General features: G+C 42.9%; 1 protein-coding gene and 1 long non-coding RNA gene across 2 annotated transcripts; one reads left to right on the top strand and one right to left on the bottom strand.

The window, feature by feature from the left end:
* Positions 1-8931: 8931 nt before the first annotated feature.
* On the bottom strand, positions 8932-11927 carry LOC309335149. The gene is made up of 3 exons (XR_014153397.1): positions 11821-11927; positions 9772-9917; positions 8932-9000 (listed from the first exon to the last, which is right to left on the bottom strand). It is a non-coding gene; the product is annotated as an uncharacterized lncRNA (long non-coding RNA).
* A 156-nt stretch (positions 11928-12083) lies between these two features.
* On the top strand, positions 12084-24089 carry KCNJ2 (potassium inwardly rectifying channel subfamily J member 2). Its single transcript, XM_081849831.1, has 2 exons — positions 12084-12225; positions 18466-24089. Exon 2 carries the CDS (start codon positions 18681-18683, stop codon positions 19956-19958), a length of 1278 nt encoding a protein of 425 aa, XP_081705957.1. The 5' UTR covers positions 12084-12225; positions 18466-18680; the 3' UTR covers positions 19959-24089.
* The last annotated feature ends 1077 nt before the right edge of the window (positions 24090-25166 follow it).

The raw sequence follows: 25166 nt of genomic DNA on the forward strand, positions 1-25166 counted from the left end.
CAATGTGTACAGAAATGTGCCAACCACTGAAAACAGCATACAGAAATAAGGGGGAAAGTGTTTGGGGAAAAGTGCATATTAGGCAAAAAATGGCATACAAAGCTGTGCTTATATTAGGATAACTTTGCACTAAAATGCAGATGTATTTCCATGGGGACTTTTTTGGGGGGAAAATTCAAACTGATTTGGAAATGGGAAGAATTTTGGAGTGAAAAAACAAGAAACTAAAATTTAAAGATTTGCTCATCCTTACTGTACAGTGAATTGGACAATGAGTTTTAAAACAAAAGCAATAAGAAAACAGAATTCATTTTAAAGAATACAGTGGGTGCAACTCTTCCTATATTCTAGGATGTGAATGGATGGATGGCAAGATACACAGCCAATAAGTGGAGGAAAACAAACCTTCACCTTTCAGTAAGAGTTAACTTTTCAACTGTATCTCACCCCTTCTTTCTCAGTCAAGTAAATGCAGCAGGAAGAGGGTTTTTGTTTTGTTTTCATGTAACATCAACTTCCTTGTGTGTTGGTCATTAAGGAAACATTTGTCTTCAAACAGATGGCTTTGCTAAGCATGTGACAACAGTTAGCCTCTGAATCTGCAATCTCCAAACTGCTCTTGGGCTTGTAAATCTTGGGAAGCAAGGGGCACACAACATTCGCTTCCATGCTAGAGGAGGAAGAGAATAAAAATGCTTGGCAAGAGCCTTTATTTATCTGTTGGCATTTGCATCCTCTCCTTCCTTCAAGGAGCCCAGAGTAATATCTGAAGCCTGACGACAAGCCTACCAGGCAGCTTAGGCTGCCGACGCAAGGAGTTGCCTGAGGTCACTCAGGTCACCAGCACACCATGCATTAAAGCCATCTTTAAATTAGTTTTTATTGAAGATTTTCTTGTGTTACAGAATATGGGAAAGTAAATATAGCAGTTCGTTAACCTTCAGTATGAGATACTAATGTCATGGGCATCTTGCAGCTGGGGGAAGGGAAGAGGGAAAGAAAGAGGGGGTATTGTTCTATCGTTCCATTGCATAGTGTTAGTATGGGGATTGTGTCAGCATCTCATCGGTAGGTCCCTTATTTATATATTTGTTTATCTTTATTGGCATTGCGTGGGGTTGGGGGGTCCAGAGCTTGGTTGGATGCATTCAGTTGGTTGCAGCGTTGCTGGGAGCAGGTGGCGCTGTAGTCTAAACCACTGAGCCTCTTGGGCTTGCCGATCGGAAGGTCGGCGGTTCGAATCCGAGCTCCCATTGCTCTGTCCCAGTTCCTGCCAACCTAGCAATTCGAAAGCACACCAGTGCAAGTAGATAAATAGGTACCGCTGCGGTGGGAAGGTAAACAACATTTCCGTGCGCTCTGGTTTCCGTCATGGTGTCCCATTGCACCAGTCATGCTGGCCACATGACCCAGAAAACAGTCTGTGGACAAACGCCGTCTCCCTCGCCCTAAAGCGAGATGAGCGCCGCAACCCCATAGTTGCCTTTGACTGGACTTAACTGTCCAGGGGTCCTTTACCTACATTACCTTTTACCTTTCTTGTAGCTTGTTTGTATAAGTGTGGGGTGGGTGGTTTGTTGGGTTATTTGCCACTTCAGACCATAGTCTGCTAAAGGAGCTGGGAATTGTTACTCTGTGAATGGCCTTCTAACAACTGTCAGCCAACATGGCCAATGGTCGGGGTGGTTCCATGGTGTGTGAAGCTTGTAAGCTTCAGTGTGCTGAACTGCAAGCTCAAGATGTGATTGAGCTTGCTTTTCCCACCCTCCCTCCCAATTCCCCCTCCCCCCGATTGTCATGTCTTTCTCCGAACTGATTTATGTGAGCCACTCTCAGAGCCATTTTGGATAAAGGGTGAGGAACGAATGCTGTAAATAAACAAATACCTGATCTGTTTAACTGAGGATGCCATGGAAGGAACCTGGGAAAGATGAGAGCATGTGCTGTTCCACTGAACGGCATTTCCATGTTCCATGAAAGCATGTGCTGTTCCCTTCCCCAAAGGAATAAATATACCCTCCAGTTGTGCACACCTGTGAGGCAGAACTAAGGGATTCTCCCAAGTACGTTTTATTGGCCTCAGAAATAAAATAAAACTGGGGCTTTCTCTCTTTCCTCTGCTGCCATGCGGGCCAACAGTTTGTATTTTTTATTCATCAGATTTGTACACTGCCCTTTATGACATGGCGCCCTCTGGACCCTCAAATTTCAGCAGATCCCTGAACAATGCTAAAATTGGATGCCCCCGCATCTTGCACTCCGTTCTACATCATGGCTGCAGCACCCCCTGTGACGCTGGCACCCAGTGCGGCCGAACTGGTCACATTACCCTAAAACCACCTCCGATGATATCCACAGAGTAGTTTCCAACATAATATATAAAAGATAATACAGTGGTACCTCAGGTTAAGTACTTAATTTGTTCCGGAGGTCCGTACTTAACCTGAAACTGTTCTTAACCTGAAGCACCACTTTAGCTAATGGGGCCTCCTGCTGCTGCTGTGCCACCAGAGCACAATTTCTGTTCTCATCCTGAAGCAAAGTTCTTAACCTGAAGCACTATTTCTGGGTTAGCGGAGTCTGTAACCTGAAGCGTATGTAACCTGAAGTGTATGTAACCTGAGGTACCACCGTATGGAATAAAACTTAACAATAGAATAGAATACGGTCAAAGAACAATACTGTACATTGAGTTAAGAAAGACCCAAAGCAAGGTCATAGCTCAGTGGCAGAACATCTGGTTTGCATGCAGAAGGTCACAGGTCCGATTCCTAGCATCTCCAGAAATATCCAGCCTGCAACTCTGGTGACCCACTGACAGTCAGTGTAGAAAATATTGAGATGAACCAATGGTCTGATTCAGCATAAAGCAGCTTCCTAGTATCCTGACAGCCCCCTAATAGCAACCAATAACACAAAATATTAGAAATGTAAGACGGCCAAGTGCCTAGAGGCTAGAGAATCAACTCTCACCACAAAGCATGATCCAGAAAAGAATTACGGCAAGACGCTTGATCTTCAGCATTTGTTTGTTTGCATGAGATTAATTCAACAAAACTGTGCCTTTATTATTTTGAGTCTGACTCAAGTTGTGCCTCCTACTCTCCTGCTGAAATATGGGGCTACGGATTTAAATAATCTGCTACCACTATTGCAAGTGCAAACCACATGCACACAGCTTCGTTCCGATGTAAATTAACTACACAAAAGTTTCTGACTGCTAAAATCAATTTTCCTCCCACCTTCAAACATGAAGATTTACCAAGCATATATTTAATTTATATACTTAACAGAAAACAATGACTCATAAGAAGTCCAGAGTAGATCTCATATATATATTTATAATATTTGTACCTTATCAACCCATTAATAGATTTTGTAATCCTTGCAGAGTTTTAAAAATTACCTTTTTCGTAACTTGTTTATTTTCCTTGATCAATGTATTTGGAGTCTGCCAACTTTTTTTTTCATTTTAATTGTGCAAAAAGAGAAAACCAATTCCCACATGTCTTCTCACATTTTCAAAACATTAACCAGATCTTCTTTTCCCACCTGGTCTCCATATGTGAGAATGGCTAATATTTCAGTCCAGGATGAACGTAGCATCTGACGGAGTTAGTAATTATAATCTGCCAGATCCATGGTATTCAGATTTGTGACCTTTTCCACTTAACAAGCTATCCTTCCTGAGATTTTCCACTGCAAAATAGGAGGCCAAGGACCAAGCATCTCATCTGACTGGTTACTGTTTTCAAAGAGCAACAACTGTGTGTTGTGCTTAAAAGGTGACCATCTGTAAGAGTCCCTAACCATCATAGGCACGGCATGAACATAGCAGCCAACAAGCCATGCCTTTAAACATGCTTTGGTTCCTTTGGAGCATTTGGCAGAACACGGCATCATTGTTTTCTTTATCAGATGTTTTAGACCAGGCGGTAAAAAATAAATAAAAGACAGGATATTGAATCGTTATAGCCTTTAAAATCACAATCGCACTTGCCTAACTATGGTGTGAACAATCTGTAAAGGAAAGCTGGTCATTACAGTAGTGGGCATGCAGGCCTGGTGACCTTCAGAAAAACCACATTCATCTTGGGCAGTTTTATGCCAGCAAAGTTTAGTGTAAGTTTTGTACAGCAATAAAGATTTATATGATGCCGGTGGCTTGAAATCGCCATAGATTCCGGCTCACAAGACAAAGCACGTTGAGGGCAGCATCAAAAAGGCTGCATTGCTACCTTATTTCTGGAAAAGCATGTTTCTTTAAAACAAAACCAGACATTCACTGTTAACTTCCCCTTTTCTGTCTACACTCCATAGACTTTTCCTCTCTTTGCATCATTTCAGGTTCCTCATAATCTTTTTCTGTTAACCCTTCCTGTGGTCTCTCCATTCCACAGCTTTCTTTCTCTTTCCCTATCCTAAAGTTCATACTCAGTTTTCTCTCCCCTTAAATCTCTGTAGCCAAATTACCCCATTTCTTTTTCTTTTCTTTTCTTTTTTTTAAAGAGATATTTATTAGAATTTCCAATTTAATACAGAAAGCCAACAAAAAACAAAAAATGCTCAAAAAACAACAAAAATACAAAAATACACAATTAAAAAAACAAAACAAAACAAATATAATTCCCATTGCTTATTTCCATTACCTTGTTTCCCGGACCTCCTCTCACCTCCCCCTTTTGTATTCCAGTTCAAATTCTTAACTCAGCAAATCCTTATTATAACTTGATATAACTTATTTTAACTTATTGCTCAACCTTTGCATTACAGCTAGTAACCGCTTAATTTCTGTCCAACATCATTCTAACATTCATTAATTTTACAATATTTCTGTAAGTAGTCTTTAAATTTCCTCCAGTTCTCTTCCGCCGACTCTTTTCCCTGGTCTCAGATTCTGCCGGTCATTTCTGCCAATCCCATGTAGTCAATCATCTTCATCTGCCATTCTTCCAGAGTGGGTAGATCTTGTGTCTTCCAGTATTTTGCGATAAGTATTCTTGCTGCTGTTGTCGCATACATAAAAAAAATTCTGTCCTTCTTTGGCACCAATTGGCCAACCATGCCTAGGAGAAAGGCCTCTGGTTTCTTCAAGAAGGTATATTTAAATACCTTTTTCATTTCATTATAAATCACTTCCCAGAAAGCCTTAATCCTTGGGTACGTCCACCAAAGGTGAAAGAATGTACCTTTAGTCTCTTTGCATTTCCAACATTTGTTATCGGGCAAATGATAAATTTTTGCAAGCTTGACTGGGGTCATGTACCACCTGTAAATCATTTTCATAATATTCTCTCTTAAGGCATTACATGCCATAAATTTCAAACCGGTGGTCCATAACTGTTCCCAGTCAGCAAACATAATATTATGTCCAACATCCTGTGCCCATTTAATCATAGCAGACTTCACCATTTCGTCCTGGGTGTTCCATTTCAGCAGCAAGTTATACATCTTTGACAAAATCTTAGTTTTAGGTTCTAACAATTCTGTTTCTAATTTCGATTTTTCCACCTGGAATCCAATTTTCTTGTCCAATTTATAAGCCTCCATTATCTGATAATAATGAAACCAGTCTCGCACTTTATTTTTTAGTTTCTCAAAACTCTGCAATTTCAATTTGTCTCCCTCTTGTTCCAAAATTTCCCAATATTTTGGCCATTTGGACTCCATATTAAGTCTTTTGAAAGCTTTCGCTTCCATTGGTGACAACCACCTTGGGGTTTTATTTTCCAATAAGTCTTTGTATCTTATCCAAACATTAAACAATGCTTTCCTGACAATATGGTTTTTAAATGCTTTATGTACTTTAACCTTGTCGTACCACAAATATGCATGCCACCCAAAAGCATTATTAAATCCTTCTAAGTCCAGAATGTCTGTGTTCTCAAGAAGTAGCCAGTCTTTCAGCCAGCAGAATGCTGCTGATTCATAGTAGAGTTTAAAGTCTGGCAGGGCAAATCCACCCCTTTCCTTTACATCAGTTAATATCTTAAATTTTATTCTGGGCTTCTTGCCCTGCCAGACAAATCTAGAAATATCTTTCGGCCACTTCTTGAAACAGTCCATCTTGTCCACAATCTGCAATGTTTGAAACAAAAACAGCATTCTAGGCAATACGTTCATCTTTATGACTGCAATTCGGCCCAACAAGGAAAGCTTCAAATTTGACCATATTTCTAGATCTCTTTTCACTTCTGTCCAACATTTTTCAAATTATCTTTAAATAAGTTCACATTTTTTGCTGTCATATTAATCCCCAAATATTTCACTTTCTTAACCACGGTCAAACCAGTCTCATTCTGAAACCTTTCTTTTTCAATTGATGTTAAATTTTTCTCCAAAACCTTAGTTTTTAACTTGTTCAATTTAAATCCTGCCACTTGACCAAATTCATTAATTAAGTCTAAAACCCTTTTAGTACTAGATTCTGGCTCCTGTAACGTCAAAATTAAGTCATCTGCAAATGCTCTCAGTTTGTACTGTTTAGCTCCGACCTGTATACCTTTAACCAACTGGTCTCTTCTAATCATATTCAGCAAGACCTCCAGAACCGATATAAAAAGCAATGGTGAAATTGGGCACCCCTGTCGTGTCCCTTTTTCTATCTTAAATTCTTCCGTAACCACATTATTTACAATTAATTTAGCTTTCTGTTCAGAATATATTGCACCTATACCATTTTCAAAACCTTATCCAACCCCCATCCCCTGAAGATTCTTTTTCATAAAACTCCAAGAAATGTTGTCAAAGGCTTTCTCCGCGTCCACAAATATCAAAACTGCTTTCTTTTTCTTTTCTTTTCTTCTCCACCCACTCTTCTCTCTGCAGCCTCGCCTCCATTTTGCCCTTTTCTGATGTATTCCACAACACTCTTTTCACAGTATAGGTCCTTCTGCAGCCCTATTTCCTATATTTCGGTTTTTCTGTTTCCTACTTGCAGGCTCCCCTCAAACATTTTATTGTGGGGTCAAAGCCCCCACAACCCCCTAGGAGTTAGCTCCTATATGGTGGGCTGATCAGTTCAGTTAGCATAGGAGAGAAACTTACACCATTTTATTCATTCATTCATTCATTCATTCATTCCCTGCCCATCTGGCTGAGTTTCCCCAGCCACTCTGGGCGGCTTCCAATCGAATGTTAAAAACAATACAGCATTAAATATTAAAAACTTCCCTAAACAAGGCTGCCGTCAGATGTGTTTTAAAGATAAGACAGCTGCTTATTTCCTTGACATCTGAAGGGAGGGCGTTCCACAGGGCGGGTGCCACTACCGAGAAGGCCCTCTGTCTGGTTCCCTGTAACCTCACTTCTTGCAATGAGGGAACCGCCAGAAGGCCCTCGGCGCTGGATCTCAGTGTCCGGGCTGAACGATCCCGGAAAAGGTATCAGGCACTTTGATGTCTGTGCCTCTTCTTCTTCTCTGTCCACCCAGGTACACATCTAATTTCCTATCTGCGTTGTGTCATGCCCCACCAGCATTTTCAGCTTTTCCTAACTGGGAACACAACCCCTCATCCGGGATCCCTTATCACGTGGCCAAGTGGAAGCGGGGTCCTGCTGTCAGTGGGATCATATTGTGAACTGCGGATTTCTCAAGGAGCAGAACAGACCCCTTCGCCAGGAAGCAGAGGTAATCTCAGGGTAAAATCAAGACCTATGTTCTAAGCATGGTGCAGGCTGCTTCTGCCTTGAAAACAAATACCATGGAATGCACTGAATGTGTGTTAAAAACCAGTTCTACCAAACTTTTAAATGTGCCCTTATCCTCAAGTGAACGAAAGCTTGGCCTCTGAAGCAGAGCGGTTAATCCGCCCCATTCAGAAGCCATGTCAGTCTCATAGTTTATTTGTGTTGCTCAGTGTTGTGTGGCGACACCAGCGACTGTCTGTAACATTGTTTGGCCTTCAACATTCTTCACCTGGGCAGGAGGTGTGGAACCACACGTGATCTCATGCTTCTCTCAACATTCAGAGCATGCTTATACCTTACCTACTTAGCTGAACATTTCATATTTGTGATCAATTCTGGCCCACAAAGTCTTCTGCCATGATAAAATGGTTCCATCTTTTAAGGAGTGTGTGTGTGAGAGAACATCACTGCAGTCCAAAAAGATCAGGGGTCAGCAAACTTTTTCAGCAGGGGACCGGTCCACTGTCCCTCAGACCTCATAGGGGGCTGGACTATATTTTGAAGGGGGGGAAATGAACGAATTCCTATGCCTCACAAATAACCCAGAGATGCATTTTAAAGACAAGGACACATTCTACTCATGTAAAACTATGCTGATTCCCGGACCGTCAACGGGCCAGATTTAGAAGGCGATTGGGCCGGATTCGGCCCCCGGGCCTCAGTTTGCCTACCCATGAACTAGATAATACACACATTGCCACGGGGTATGGAAGATGTAACCTACTACTGCAATACATTAAAAACAAGGCAACTGAGTATCTAAAAGGGAGTATCCTTTGCCCCCTCCCCCCTGCCGATGGTACCTACCTGAAATCTAACTATCCAAGATAAAAGTAACTTGAAGAGTGTTTAGGGCAAGTTTGTATATTACATTATCCACTGGAGTGACACTGGTTTCCTGAGAAATGTATTTCGTGACATATGCCATTTCCTCCCTTGTGATTGCCTCCTTTTAAAAATATGATCGGTAATGCAATAGCCTTGTTTTCAGACTGAATGTCAGGCGTACAGACCTTTTGTGTTAGCATCTGTCAGAACTCTTCCACAACTGCAATCTCTCCTCATGCTCCCTCAAATATAGATTACTTACTGCACCAAACCAGAAACAGTTGTCCATTTAATCAGGCAAACAAATGGGAGTCACCAGGGGGTTCCTTCTAGACCTGATGCCATCGCCTTCTATTGAGAATGTCCACCAAATGTGTTCAGCCAATGCGACGAGCCCGTGGAAATATGACCCACCCTCACTGTCAGATTCTCCAAACACAAATGTGTGGAATAAAAGATGCACTTACTGATGACCTACAAGACCTGAAAAATGAGGGGGGGGGGAGGCTAGTGACCTGAATACAGTGGTACCCCAGGTTACAGATGCTTCAGGTTACAGACTCCGCTAACCCAGAAATAGTACCTTGGGTTAAGAACTTTGCTTCAGGATGAGAACAGAAATTGTGCAATGGTGGTACGGCGGCAGCGGGAGGCCCCATTAGCTAATGTGGTGCTTCAGGTTAAGAACAGTTTCAGGTTAAGAATGGACCTCCAGAACGAATTAAGTTCTTAACCTGAGGTACCACTGTATATACTTCTGCTTCTGTTCACATCAGAATTTCAAAACCAAAGTACAGTGGAACCTCGTATTATGTACCATCCTCCTTGCGAACGCTGTAGGTTACAAGCTCCGCTAACCCGTAAGTAGATGCCCCATGTTGCAAACTTTGCCCCGGGATGCGAGCGGAAGTTGCGTGCCAGCAATGCGGCAGCAGCAGGAGGTGACATTAGCGAAAGCACGCTTCATGTTACGAGTGGTTTCAGGTTACAAATGGACCTCCAGAACTGATTAAGTTCGTAACTGGAGGTACCACTGTATACATTCCACCCAAGATGTATTCTTGATCTTCTATTGTGTGTACTGACCTTTAGCCTTTCTTTCCTGAAGGCCTATTTCTTAAGTCTAAATCATACAGAACCATAAAGTTGGAAGGGACCCTAAAGACCATCTAGTCCAGGGGTGCCCAAACTTTTTTCAAAGAGGGCCAGATTTGATGAAGTGAACATGCATGAGGGCTGACCAAAGTTGCTGACCTTTTTTATGGATTGAAGTTGTTGAGCTTTTTTCTTTTTTCTCAATTTTACCCCAAAGTTGTTGAGCTGTGGGATAGAAGCTGCAACCTTGGTGTTATCAGCACTACCCCTCTAACCAACTCAGCTATCCCGGTCCTCACTGGACCCTAAAAGAAACAATAATGCACAGAATTAGAACAGCACCTTGTCTTTTTATAGCAACGAAATGCACAGATGAGAAAAATTGGCTATAGAAACATTACATGGCTTATGCACTCAAAATAATTCTGTATGTTTCCAGCTGCAAATTTCTCAGGAGGGGAGAAGAGAGAAATGAGTAGGCATTTCCCCCATTTTCAGAAATACATACTGATAGAAAATCCATATTCAATTAAACATTTAGTGATCTGAGGACATGAGCTGGTGTGAAACTCTAAAATATCCTGCATAAGATGATTCCACCTCTAGTTTGAAGATGGACATAGGATGACGGAGGCTATAAGAAACAGAATTTGTGCCTTTCATGCTCAGTGTCTTACTACCTGATTGGAATAACTGTGGCCATGGATTTATTTATTTCTGGACAAATTAGCTGGTGACAGGGCCATTTTGGGTGGGTGGGTGGGAGAGAAAATAAACTTTGATGCTTGAGATGAAGTCACTTTAATAACTTGATTGCACAGCTTGATTGTTTGAACGTGTTTTGTGATATTTTAGGGACAATAGTTACACAACCACGATTTTAACTGTTGCTAATGTGCTGCATTTTATTAACAGAGGCTCAGCTTTTCTTTGTCTCCATTCCTCCCAGGGCAAGGCATTCGGCTTTTCACACACGTTTGTCAGCAGTTTTACTCCTCCACAAATACAATACCCTCCTTGCTTTGTTAATGTCTTGTTCACTCACTCTCTGCCTACATCACTTTGCTGCCATTCAGCCTCTCCCCTGAGCTCCCTTCAATTCCCCCCACCAACACTCCCAATTATCTCTCTCTGCAACCCACACAGCACCCCCACACCATCTTCTCCCAGTTTTTCGCTCCGGTTTCTCCATACTCCCCGCCCCCAGAATCCAACCTCAGGTGCAATTCTCTACTAGCCCCTCATAATTTCTCTTCGCCCCATAGATTTTGCTCCCAATCCCGGCTTTTAAAAGAGCGTGTGAGAAGTCCTCGATTGTACTCCCACAGGCACCCTTCCTCCCCAACCATCCCTTTTTTCCTGCATTCCCCCCAGTCCACTTCCCAAGGGTTGCCACCTTTTCCTTGGCGCCTGCTCTGCACCCTTTTAACAGGACGAAATCCAATAGGGTGCCATTCTCCCTATTCCTGTGATTGATGGATTTCTGCTTAAACCTCTTGCCAAGGGGGAGGAAAAAGGGGAAAAGAAGGAGTGGCAACCCTGAACTTGCCTTTGATCCTTCACACAACCTCCCCCAACCCCTCACTAGACACACAGCTCTCTTCTCCAGACCACCTGCTTTAAGGTCTGTGTTCCTCTCTGCCTCATATTTTGGTGTCAACCCACCTGCAAACACCCCTCCCGTCCAAGCTTTTAAAAAGGCATGCAAGACCCATCACCACCATCGCCTGTGCGCTGCTCTTTAGGGTGAGCAAGACTCTCACTTCCTGGCTCCTCCAGCCGTGTCCCCCCCCCCCCCAGTTACTGAAGGCTCTTTCTCTCTCTCTCTCTCTCTCTCTCTCTCTTTCTTTCTCGGGCACCGCGCCCTCCTCCCGACCCTGCCGCACTTCCTCAGCGCGGAGAACCACAGAATTGTAGTCAGACGGGATCCCCAAAGGTCCTTTAGTCCAACCCCCCTGCGATGCAGCAATCTCCACTGAAGCATCCATGGTAGAAGTCCCCTCTCGGGCTCTCCCACGTCCCGCCACGCGTCCATCCACCGCCACCGGCCGCTCCACGGCTCCTCCCGCAGCGCCAGAAATGCTTCGAGGGCGCAGCGGGGCCATCCCTCTCCCTACCCTTTTCCCACCCGCCCCGTAGTAAGCATACCGGGGCTGGGACGCGCATGGCCCCCGGGGTCGGTCTTCCTGCAACCCCTTTCCCACCCACCCGCGTTCAGTTCCCTCCGAGCCGCAGCAGGACTTCGGAGCTGCTGGACGAGGAGCTCGGCGCAAGCGGGTGGAAGTCCCGGGGAGCAGCTCCGTCGCCTCCGCTCCCCTCTCTCCTACTGCCGGAGCGGAGCCGCGGCCCCGGAGCCCCAGGCGCTCCCGGCCCCGCCCCCCGGCGCTCATTGGTCCGAGGAGGCCCCCGTGGGCGGAGACTGGCGAGCCGGTATTAAAAATCACATGGGCAGCGCTCAAAAGAGAGGCAGTAGCTTATTCCGTTGTATCACTTGCCAGCGGCAGGCTGAGGCTAGGGAGAGCTTGGGGATGGTTTTCCTTTTTTTCCTCACCTCTGGATCTAACACCCTTTTTAACAATATAATTTTTGCCTAGCTTAAAAATCCACCGACAGGTAAGGAAGCCTTTCTCTTTCTCTCTCTTTTTTGACCTTCGGGAAGCGGGGTGGCTTGGAACCTCTCAATGGAGAGGGATATTGCGAACTGTTGCTCTTTCGAGTCAGAATGTAACCCTATAGCCCCCACAGATCAATAGGCTTGAGGGTCTTGAAAGAAAGAATTAAGAAATGGTTTGTTGCTTGCTTGCAGCAGGGAGATTTCCCCGGAGGTCCAAAAATGGAAACATTTTATAAATTTGCTTTCAGGTACCAGATTCAGTAGCTGCTGAAATTGTTGCAGGTAGATTTGTCTGCGATTGCTGGCGGTTCTTCTGTGCTCTTAACTTTCACTGCATCTAGTTTCTTTTGCAATGGACTGTTTTGGATGGAGTTTAGCAAAAAAATAAATAAATAAATAAAAAATTGCTACCAGCTCTGCTGAGCTCTGGATTATTTTTGCTATTTCCTTTTTTTGCCTCTGGTTTGCAACTATGCTGTGACTCAGGAATAGGTCACAGCATCAAGACCTCTTAGGTCCTCCTGAAGCTCTGAAACATATTTCAAAAGAGCCTAAAATACCACATGTCGACCTTTTCCCAAGATGCTCCAAAGCAACTTGTGGATTGTTTGTATCCCACCCCTCTTATTTTATTATTATTATTATTATTATTAAATCTTGGTATTATTCCATGCCAAAAGCAGGCATCGAAAGAAAAGATCAGCATGTCTTGTGTTTGGGGAGAGATTGCATCGCTTTAGCTTGATTCATCAGGGCTCTCTCCCCCCCCCCCCCGGCAAAATATAAGAAATAAAGAACAAATAATTTTGGCTCTGCTGTAGCCTGTTACAGACGTTGCCATCTGAAAATAGTTTGTGCTGTAGCAGGAATGTTTAGAGCTTGAAGCAGCTTCTGCAGCTGAAAAAACTATTGTGAGGAAAACCTCTTCCTTATCACTCTTCTTCCCCCCCTCCCAATATTTCCGCTTCCCAGATTCTTTCGTTCTCTCACTGTGCATAATTTCTATATTCTGCCCCTTACCCTTTTTTCTGCACTTCTTTCTTTTTCCATCTTAAGCAGCTTGCCAAAGACAAGCCCCCCCCCCCTTGTTGGTGATGACTCTGGTCATTTGTTGTTACTTTGTCATCATCTAGAAATATCTTGCCATCTTCTCCACACAAGCAGGATCTGGGATCAAAAGGCTCTCATCCTTCCCCCTTTCCCCTCACACACTTCCTTCTACAAACTTTCTTGTTGTCGGCATTGTTGTTTAAAACCACCCTCATTGTTTTGGTCCTCTGTCGTGGTGAGGTATTGGAGGGGCAGTCCTGTGCATTGTTGTGCCTTAAACAATAAAAAAATTAAAAATTGAGCTGCGAATATTAATAGACTGCCAGTAAGGGGAAGGCAGAATAGACTCCTAAACCACTTGAAGAGGAGGGCATTGCTCTGATTATTGATTTGAGCTCTAGCTCACAGCCATTCTGTTTACTCAGGGCACAGGAAGGTAGTAGTTAGGTTCACTTAGCAACATGTGCCTTGAACAGCCTCAGCAGAGGTGTGCAGCGACAACTGGGGAATAACTGCTGCTTGCTCATTAACTATTTCTCTCCCCCTGTTCGCTCAACCCTGAGCAGCCTGAGAGTGCTGTTTTTTTTTTCTTTTTAAGAATGCTTCTCACCTATTTCATCACTGCAATTTTCAAACAAGCGTGAATGTGTTTAAATTCAGAAGGCTGCTTGTGCTCCAAAGCTTCCTCCCAGACGCAGTTCCTAGACACAGTTTGCTCAGATTCAGAGCCCATTATTTGGGGTGGAAGTGGGGGGAAATCCCCCGACTCTCTCCATCTGTCAACACATACATGCAGAACACATCTACAGAGGCAGTGGGGAGTAAATGTAATGCGTTGAACTTATTTATGGGGCATGTTCAGGTTGCATGAGGTGGTGCCTCGGGTTACAGACGCTTCAGGTTACGGAATGCTTCAAGTTACAGACTCCGCTAACCCAGAAACAGTGCCTCGGGTTAAGAACTTTGCTCAGGATGAGAACAGAAATCGTGCAGTGGTGGCAGAGGGAGGCCCCCTTAGCTAAAGTGGTATCTAAGGTTAAGAACAGTTTCAGGTTAAGAACGAATTAACTTCTTAACCCGAGGTACCACTGTATACAGCAGTGGTTTAATAACCTTAGCAGTGGCATTGGAATTGAAGCTTCATTCTGAAAGATGCTGTTCCCAATTCTGTTTAGGGTTTTGGAGGAGCCAGCTCTGGAGTTTCTCTAGCATGTGGGTTTGCAGTCAGCTTACTCCCCTCCCCCCTCTTTTCTTCAAGTAGAGTGTGGGAAGACTGCTGGTAGGCAGGAGAAGTAGCAACAGCTTGGAAGGGGAGAAAAGCCTGCAGACTTTTACCCACCTCTCAGTACTGTGAACTTGTTGTATAGGAACAGAGCAGGTGTTGGTAACATGGGTTTGGTAAATTGTGGCTGGGAGAAGGAAGTGCACCGTCAGAAATGGTGTTGGGCATTCTCTTCAGATAGTGAGTGATGTCTTCATTTCCAAATGAAGGGGTGTGTGTGTGTGTGTGTGTGTGTGTGTGTTGGACAGCTGAAAGGGAGGGAGAGTTCAGAATTTTCTGAGACTTTGGCACTACCCTTTTAATGCTGGGGCTATATGCTCATAAAGCATTCCACAGGGCCTGATCCCTGTCCTGTCCAAATTCTACATCTGTGCTGTAGGTCTGCTGCTGCTGTATCAGTTCTGTTGTCTCTGTGGCTCCCACAAAATTCATGTGTGCGTTAGATGCTTGCACCATTCTTCTAAACATCCCCAGAACCTGATCCTGCTTGGATAAATAGCAGGATTTTTGCCATTCACTTTGTGGACATTAGATTTCTGCAACTACTAATGTGCCATTGTCAACCTTGTCTGGAGATTCATTGTGAAGGTTAACCTGTCCCTCTGCCTGCTCCCTGTTTGTATCCTAGTTACAGTGGGAGCAGTAGTGGGCAATTTGTGTTGTTAAAAGAGAGGGTGGTTATCCTATAATGGCTGTACTAAGTGTTGTGTGTGGTATGCCAAAGTTTTGTTGCATGATGAACTTCTAGTCTATAAACACTTGAAAGAGTTATAACCCCAGGCTCTTTGTTTAAGAATTATTTTAGCCAACCTGCACATAAGGGGTTTGCTTCCAGAGGCAGAGTGCCCGTAGTGGTGAAACTCTATTAGCTAATATTACCATGCAAATGTACAACATATGGAACAATTACTATTGCTGGTAGTGGAAATCTGCCAGTAATAGGTACTTGGTGCTATTTCTAGGGTTCTAATTTGAGCAGGCATTTCATAGGAAGCTGGTATTACGTTGGAGTGATGCTTGGAATTTGATCAAATGGCCAAAGGTCAAGGTAGTTTTCCAAAGTCTCATGTAGACCTTCTTTCAGTCTCTCTCTCTCGCCGCTCCCTTAAACTGGCTTGTTTTCCTCCTTTAAATCTGAGAAAAAGATCAGCCCAAACAGCATGCCTACAAATGTAATTTGAACATGGGCATGCAGCATGATGACAATAATAGGATGTGGTTTCTGACATGGAATAATCTGCAGACCAATGAAGCTATCTTTCAGTTAACTGTTTTTGTTTGTGTATAAACAGAAATCTGATTCTTTCTTAAACTGATATTCTAGACTACGTTTATACATCAACAGTAAAATAGTGCAAATTGAACACTGAAGGTAGTTTTGCCGAAGGGGTTAGATATTGGCTGAGCTATTGTTTAAATAAAAAACAAAGCATTAGTTGCTGGAAAAATTGAACTTTTGGCTTGCAAACGAATGATCAGACAGGTATAAATTAACTAGAAAACTAGTGCACATTTGAATAACCCTTGGTTGTTGAAAGCTGCCAAAATATGAAGCATAATAAGTTTGACTAATTTCAAGAAGATGTCACCCATTACATACTGCATTCAGCACCCAGGGACAGACCTATCCTATATCCAGCCTAGACTTTCCATCTGTAATTATTATGGGAAGATCTGCTTTCTGTTATCTAGGAAAGTACCTAACATATAAGGTTACCTTATGCAGCTGTGACCTGGAGAATTAGACAAAAGTTTATATAGCATCATCTGGAACCATGCTTTGAGAGTCACTTGACCTATGAAAATTCTTCTATATTTGAATTGCCATTCTAGACTTTTAAGTGCAGTGTTATTTGATGTTTGTTTGAGTTTGAATGTTTGCTGTGGGATGACCTGTGGTTTTGACCCACTGAGGATGCACGTCAAATTTCGTATGATGCAAAGCAAGTGCTCCTCTTCATTTTAAGAGTAAAATATCAGCAAGACTACTGTTGTGTCACCTGCTGCATTTTAAATTGAACTTACGAGGAGTCACGGAAAGAAATGGAAACAGTTATAGTCCTAACCATTAGGGAGTAAGTCTGCAGTCCTAGACCTACTTACCTGATCCCCATTTAATAGGTTTTACTTCTGAGTAAATATGGTTAGGCTTCTGAATCCAGTGACCCATACTTCTGACTGAATATGCTTGAGGTGGTTAAGACTTCATGGCTGCAGCCTTATGCACACATGCCATAAAGCAAGCCTCTTTTCAAATAAACAAGCAGCATTCTAGGTTAGATTTTTTTTAAAAAAAACCAAACCCCAGCAACAAACAAACAAACAAACAAACAAACACAACGGGACATGAGCCAGTCCTGACTATATGGCAGCTCCTTCACATAGCAAATTCACGAAGTTCCAACCACACTGTTCAGGCAGTTGAGCTGCAGAAATTTGGATGGCAGCAAAATGGATGGATGCAACAAAAGAGATCTAGACAAGGAAGCAGGCTTTGAAATGCATAGGCAGATTAGCATCCGATTGGCTGCCTGGGATAAGAACATGCACCATCATAGACAAGACTAGCTGGGAATGAGTTGAGCAGGATCAGGGCCATTGTTTCACTACTATAGTAGTGTAACTTGCATACATGTTGAATGTTGGTCTGTATATTTTGGTTCAGCCATATTTTGGTTTAGGCCCCAACCTGTGGTTGCTTAATTTATTAGTTAAAACAAAACAAAACAAAACAAAACAAACAAAACAAAACACAAGCAACATACTGATCCCCCGCAATAAAGGTGAACCTGGATCTCACTCACAGTTCCATGAGGTTCGTTTCTGTATATTTGCTCTACTACCAAAACACACACCTTGAAACAATCACTATGTCAATGTCCAGCATCAAGCTGCTTTAGATTCACTAGCAACATATGGCTTTGTGGACTGAATTCTGAAAAAAGGTGAAAACAAAATTCAGTGCTTAGCTTCTAATCAACTTTCATTTAATAAGAGGAGGGATGTCAAATACTGCAAAAGGGTAAACTTGGATTGGATACAAATGCATTATAGAAATATCGAGTTGGAAGGGACCTCAAGGGTCAGATAGGCCCTGTAATGCACACAGTTCCCCATCCAATATTGAAACCATACCGGACCCTGCTTAGTTTTGCAAATGTGCTAGCAGGTTTATTGCTGCACCACTATCTTATGTTAAAACTGGTATAAATCACATCAAGGATTCTCAGATCTAGGAATCTCAAAATGGATGGCTTAAAACTAATCAGCAAGATACCAGGCTATTGGCAATTCATACTGGTGGCAGTGTAATACTAGAGTTTAAAGTGAGTCCCCTTTATACCCTTAAGAAAGGTTTTATGCAGCCAGAGACCAGAATTGGACAAGTGAGCCCCGATAGCAAAATGCTGGGCAGTTTAAGGAGTGTTACCTTGTTTCCTTATTTTTACAGAATGACTAAATGAGACACTCCCTGACCCTGGCAAAATGTGTTTCTGGTCATTGCATACTGTGTTAGATTAAATTCATTATACCATCTTTGGCTGAAGTTGTCATCCTGTATCGGCCGAATCTCCTGGGATCACTCAGTCGGTAGAGCATGAGCCTCATAATCTCACGTTGGGCAAAACATTCCTTCGTTGCAGGGGGTTGGACTAGATGACCCTCATGGTACCTTCCTATGCTATGATTCTGCATATAAAAAACTCGAGCTATTAGATGATGCTTTCTTTTAAGATTAGCTGTGTGATTTCCTGCGGCTATGCTGAGTTGCTACAGAACAAGATGAGGTGCCTCTGGAATGAACAAAGCTGGGAGCGGGATCCGTACAAGATCACGTGGGGGCAGAAAAATAGAAATGCGGTCCCAACAGTTGCTGACACAACTTTCTCTCTCTCTTTTATGACAGGCCATGTCTCCTTGTGGCAGATGATTGGCTGCTAAGTTGGCCGCGACGATCGGAAGGTTCCTTGGCGCAGTCAAGGTCTGACAGAGGCCCCGGCTTCTCTCTCTTTTTCCTCTGAGTGTGTTCCCCGAGAGCATTCAAAACTGTTTCTCCAAAGGGTTCTGCAGAAATTCAGACTGTTTTCTAAAGCAGAAGCACCACAGTCCACAGCGGAAGCGATGGGCAGCGTGCGAACCAACCGCTACAGCATAGTTTCCTCGGAAGAGGACGGCATGAAGCTGGCCACCATGGCTGTTGCCAATGGCTTTGGGAATGGCAAGAGCAAGGTACACACCAGGCAACAGTGCCGGAGCCGGTTCGTCAAGAAAGATGGCCACTGCAACGTTCAGTTCATAAACGTGGGAGAGAAAGGACAGCGGTACCTAGCAGACATCTTTACCACCTGCGTAGACATCCGCTGGAGGTGGATGTTGCTGATCTTCTGCCTGGCTTTCATCCTCTCCTGGCTGTTTTTTGGTTGTGTGTTTTGGTTGATTGCCTTATTGCACGGGGACCTCGATAAAAAGGAAGGACTCTGTGTCTCTGAAGTTCGCAGCTTCACTGCGGCCTTCCTTTTCTCCATTGAAACGCAGACGACGATTGGCTACGGCTTTAGGTGCGTCACGGACGAGTGCCCCATCGCAGTCTTTATGGTGGTTTTCCAGTCGATAGTCGGCTGCATCATTGATGCCTTCATCATTGGTGCTGTGATGGCTAAGATGGCCAAGCCGAAGAAGAGGAACGAAACTCTCATCTTCAGCGACAATGCAGTGATAGCTATGAGGGATGGAAAGCTGTGCTTGATGTGGCGGGTTGGGAATCTACGCAAAAGCCACTTGGTGGAAGCTCACGTGAGAGCCCAGCTCCTCAAATCCCGAATCACCACTGAAGGAGAATACATTCCGCTGGACCAAATCGACATCAACGTCGGGTTTGACAGCGGGATAGACCGCATATTTTTAGTGTCACCTATTACAATTGTCCACGAAATAGATGAAGAGAGCCCATTGTATGACTTAAGTAAGCAAGATATGGACAACACAGACTTTGAAATTGTAGTAATATTGGAAGGCATGGTGGAAGCTACTGCCATGACTACCCAGTGCCGTAGCTCCTATCTGGCAAACGAAATCCTCTGGGGCCACCGTTATGAGCCTGTACTGTTTGAAGAGAAGAACTACTACAAAGTGGATTATTCTAGGTTCCACAAAACGTACGAAGTGCCCAACACACCCCTCTGTAGTGCCAGAGACTTAGCGGAAAAGAAATACATCCTCTCTAATGCAAACTCATTTTGCTACGAGAACGAAGTAGCCCTCACGGGCAAAGAGGAAGAAGATAGTGACAATGGAGTGCCCGAGAGCACGAGTACAGACACACAGCCAGAGATGGAGCCCCACAGCCAAGCTGGTGTCCCCCTAGAGCCTAGGCCTTTAAGGCGGGAATCTGAAATATGACTGATGGAAATGTTTTCCGCTCTGGTTAAAATATATCTGTCAATAACGGGCAGGCTACATGCAGGAGTGGCCGCAAACAGTTTTTCAGATGACGGTACTGTCAAACAGAGATAGGCATGCAGGCCAAAAAGTCCTGCTAGGCTGGTTTTCAAAACGCTGTATTCATGGGAGGTACAGCAAAAGCGTGAATTGGAACATGAAGCACTATGTCTGTGCGTGACTAGAAAGCACATATATGTTGTAGAATAAATTATGTATATATATTTTTTACAAAACTTGAACTTGCAGGCAAGCTTTGGTTGAGTGGTATTGTTTGTTGTCTATTTTTCTCTCTCTGTCTCCCAAAATGCTTCTCTCTTGGGAACAAGAATGTTTTAAATGGCATAACAAAGGCAAGAGACGGCCTTACTATTTTTTTAATGTTGCTGCTAACTACATGAACACAAATTGTAATTGTTTTTTGTCGCAGTGTAGTATTTGTTTTTTTCTTTTATATATCCTTTTTTTAAAAAAAAACAACAACAAAAACGCAAAACAAAAACAGAAAAGGGGGAAATTCTCAGTGTTGAACTTTTAGTTTCAAAGCTCTCTGTCAGTCAAAGTGACTGGTGATGCTAGGGAATCTGAACTTTTGATGAGGCCAGTAGATTGGTGGCTAGAATCAATTTCTCTTCGTACTATCCAGTTACATAAGAAGTATTATGTAACACAATGCCATGCAGTAGCCTACAGCAAGATATATATTTTTAAATTTGTGTTTGGGAATGGAATGGGAGTCACCCCCCCAAAAAAAAATCCAAAATGTGTTTTGATTTCAAAGCTACCTAAGTGAATACCAAAGAGAAAAAATGCACACATTTGCACAGCTTTTTACTTAAACAGAGCAGGTTGCTTTCAGACTATCTTTCTTCCCCAAAGGTCCTTACGCATGTAGTATTTTTTTTTTTTTTTAAATGCACCTTATTCTAAAACAAAAGACTCCTTTTTTGCCCCATCCTTTTCTGGGCAAATAAACTCCTGATCTTAAAGAGGAGGAGGAGAAGAAACTGAGTGAAAGGGAGCAGACATATGTCATTTCCTGTTTGCAAAACAGCAAGACTGTGGCAGAAAGTCAGCTGGGAAGTCATGCATTCCAGACCAGTTTTTAGAACACAGAACCATGTTAGAAGTGGAGCAGGATTTTGCAGGGACTGCAATCCTAGAGGCAGCTGGGGAAAAGCCCTACTGAACTCAGTATGTCTTACTTCTGAGTGGACATGTATAGGATTGTATTGTGAGCCATCAAACGGAACCAAGGCCATAGTTACGCTCCATTTGACATTTAATCCAGCTTTGTTACACGTTGGCAAAACCATCGTTTCAGCCATAGAGATAGACTTGACCATACGTAATAGGCTGCCATGAACAAAGCAACAGGCTGCTCCCAGGAGATAGGAAACTGACGTGGAATAATCTGATGCAAGGAGATCAGTGGTTTTGTTTTCGATGGGACAGCTTCTCCTTGCCAGGGTGATGGGGGGGGGGAAGTATGCTAAATTTTTTCTAGATTGTTTGTCAGGGGGGTGGGGGTGGGCAGGTGAGTTTGAAGGGAACAATACTGTAAAAGAGTTCCCTCTTTTTGTTTTCCAACGACTTGAGAAAGCCACGTTGGGATGATCGACAGACATAGCAATATATCTTCACCGAAATCTTTAAACAGCTATTGCGACCGACTGCTGAACCGTGGCTTTAATGGCATTTGGGGGCCCCTTGCCAAGAATGCTTTAAAAATTCTCCCTGCCTCGTAAGATCAAGTGTACCATTTCAGTGGCACCCATAGGTTATAGACGTACGAGCCCTACCAGCAGGTGGAAGAAGAAGGTGATAACTGAGGGAATAAACCTTAAATTCTTTTACAGTATTGGATCTCCCTGTATGCCATTAAAAAATAGCTTGTTCTGGGTCTAATGCTGTTCCTAATAATCATCTGCGAAGCTTTCCGGGCCACAGTTGCCATGTCAGAAGGAGACAAATTCAGTAATGTGGCATTTCCCAGTTAGAATGAACTTTGCAGAGTTGGTGGGTTCGAAACTGCAGAAATTGGAGGTGGTGTTATATAGGCAGGTTTGTTTGTTTTTCCTCTTAAGTCAGATATTGTTTACGTACCATGTACTGAGGCTAATTCTGAAGAGTGAAAAAAGGAGGTGGGGGGGCATAGAACTAAATATGCATGGCAACCTGACTGGAGTCTCTGGGTCAGGGAAACAATGAAAGCAATTGAACATGACTCGTGCTGCTATTGTGATATATTTTGCAAAGGAAAATAAAGAGCAAACCAAAGAGTATTTAGTGACATGTCAAACAAAGAAGGGAGGAAACGACTCCAAAATGCACAAAGTTCCCACTTGCAAGACTTGAGACATTAAAGGGAAAGGTGGGTTGAGAAAGTGTTGAATATATTTGTTTTAAAAACAAACACACAGAGAAAGGGATTTTTTTCTTTTTTAAAAAAATCAAATCTAATATTTTTCTTTTCCTGGTGCAGAGTTGATTTTTCTTTTCCTGAGAAGCAGGGTTTTGTGTTTTCAGAATTTTTTCTTTTTAACGAAAATGTACATTTTTTAAAAATAAAGTTTATCAAGTATTTTCATATTTAAAGCCAAATTTAAATAGAGAAGTCCATTGAAAAAGAAAAACGATAGGAGAAAAGGCCAAGATGGCATCAGTTAGAACCTATGATGCTACAGGTTAGCATGGTTTTTAGCAAATAATTGCAAGCCTTATGGGATTTCTAATGCTATGAGTTTTTTTTTGTTATTTATTTAGGCATGGATGTTTAACTTGATTGTGCTTGTCCTTGCTATGGGCTTTTTTCTTTCCTTTTTACTTGCATTCAGATCACTACAGACTTGATGAGAGTGGTTAATCTATTGCACTCTTTGTCGGGGGTATGTTTCTCTTCCTCAAATAACCCTTTGTCTTTACCTGTTTGCTTCTGCATGTGAAAAAAAACGCTAAAACTTTCCTTTATGTATATACCATGGTACCTACTGGCCCTTAATTGTCCTCATGGTGTTCTTTTTAAACAAACAAACAAACAAACAAACAAACAAACAAACAAGCTCAACATGCCTTGGGAGGCTCAGCCTTAGGTTCCATGACCATTGTGAAGCTATCGAAAGATTATTTTTGAAGCAGCTGATCACAAGGGACAATTGTGCAAAGTGTTGAGCAAGTATAGATTTGTGGTGCAATCGCTCGCCACTTACACCGATGGGAAATTTCCCCACTGACGTCGCTGGAATGTAGACTGCATGCAGACCTGAGTCCTCAAGCCACAAATAAGAGCTTTGAGACAAGCAGTAATTTTCCTTTTCCCTAGAAATACTTGAATGGGGGTGGGGAGCTTCTCTTGTATGTAACTAACAGTGCAATCCTGGGCAGGTCTACTACTCAGAAGTAAGTTCCATTGCTTCAACTGGGACTTACTCCCAAGGAAGTGGGCACACAGTATAGGGTTGCAGCCTTATTATCTCGCTCGTGCAACAAAGGCTATGGGTTGCTGTTGTTTCTCAACCATGGCCTGGTGTGCAAGGTTTTAAAATGAATAAAAATGTGTGTATTCTTTGGGTACATGGTTCAGTCACAGATTCACGCCCCCCCTTCATAACTATTCATTCTATTGCTCATGCATTTGGCAAAGACAAAGGGTTCTGAATCTGATATTTTTGCTCTCTTATTTTTGCTCTCCTTTTATTTGTTGGGGTGGGGTTGCAAAGTAAAAACCGATAAGTACTGTAATGTCTTCTTTTTCTAAAAAAAAAACAAAAACAAAAAACAAAAACCTGGCTGCTGTTGTTGATCATTTTTAAGGTAAGAGAGTGCTGCGCAGTTGCCACCCCACAGGCAACTGGAGAGACCTCTCTCTTCTCGTAAATGGATTTTCTGTCCTGCAGCTGTTTGTAAGGTGAACAAAACCAACAGGCATTTGACAATCGTTCTCCTTTACTTATTTTCCTGTTTGCAGCCTTTTGTATCAAAGTCTTCCTAATGTACTGCACAAATCATGGACTGTACAAAATTTTTATATATATATTATGTCTTATTTTATTATTTCTTAAAAAAAATAAAAAATAAAAGTATTCTTGCATATTTGACGCTGAATCTCTTTACAAGCAGCAACACAGCAGCTTGATTGCATAAGCATGCTCTGCCCGTCTGAGTGCAATGTGCAGCTAGCTACCCTCTTTTTGGATGTGTCCCAATCGCTGTAGCAGATTCTCAGCCTGTACGAGATTATGCATTCTAAGCCTGTATGGGATAATGATCAGGCCCCATCTCATTTATGACAACACGAACAGTGGGAATCTAGATCACACCATTTGAGGCAGGGGGTAGCTTGTGCAACAAAATTAATTTGCTCCTTATTTCTCTAGTAAGTGTCACTGTCAGGTCTTCACAAGTGTGTGTGTGTGTGTGTGTGTGTGTGTGTGTGTGTACAATGGTACCTCAGGTTACAAACTTAATTAGTTCCGGAGGTCCATTCTTAACCTGAAACCATTCTTAACCTGAGGTACTACTTTAGCTAATGGGGCCTCCTGCGCACAATTTTTTTTCTCATCCTGAGGTAAAGTTCTTAACCCAAGGTACTACTTCCAAGTTAGCGGAGTCTGTAACCCAAAGTGTTTGTAACCCGAGGTGTTTGTAACCCGAGGTACCACTGTGTACACACACACACACACACGATAAAACTATGTGGTCTTAGTGTCATCTTTTAAAAAGTGGACTCCTTTATAGTTGAAGCTTGGCTGTGTTTGTGAACAAAAACCTTATTCAGCTTTGCATATTAAATGTTCAGAAGTCTGATTGAAACCTGATGGGTGGTATCCAATTTTTACCATATGCTGAGTAGGGCCATTGAAACTGATAGGCTCAAATTAATCCCACTGATTTCAATGGGTCTACTACTCTGAGTTTCCCTTAGCTGAACACCAACCTATCCTACTAGTGGTCTGCCTCTTCCTCTCCAGTGCAGGGAACATTTTATGTGGATAACATTTCAGAGTTGCAACCCTTCCCTCTGCTGATGCTACACTAGTGAAACATTATGCCCTCTCCCATTGGCTACTACCATGAGCTGCAATTCCTCTTCCCAACAGATAGGATGCTGCCTCCTCTTCTAACATGATGCTCTTTCACTCTGAAAACGCCACAACTGGGAGATCATAG

The sequence above is a fragment of the Podarcis erhardii genome (assembly GCF_964252035.2).
Source record: "Podarcis erhardii genome assembly, chromosome: 2".
In the NCBI taxonomy this organism is placed as follows: domain Eukaryota; kingdom Metazoa; phylum Chordata; class Lepidosauria; order Squamata; family Lacertidae; genus Podarcis; species Podarcis erhardii.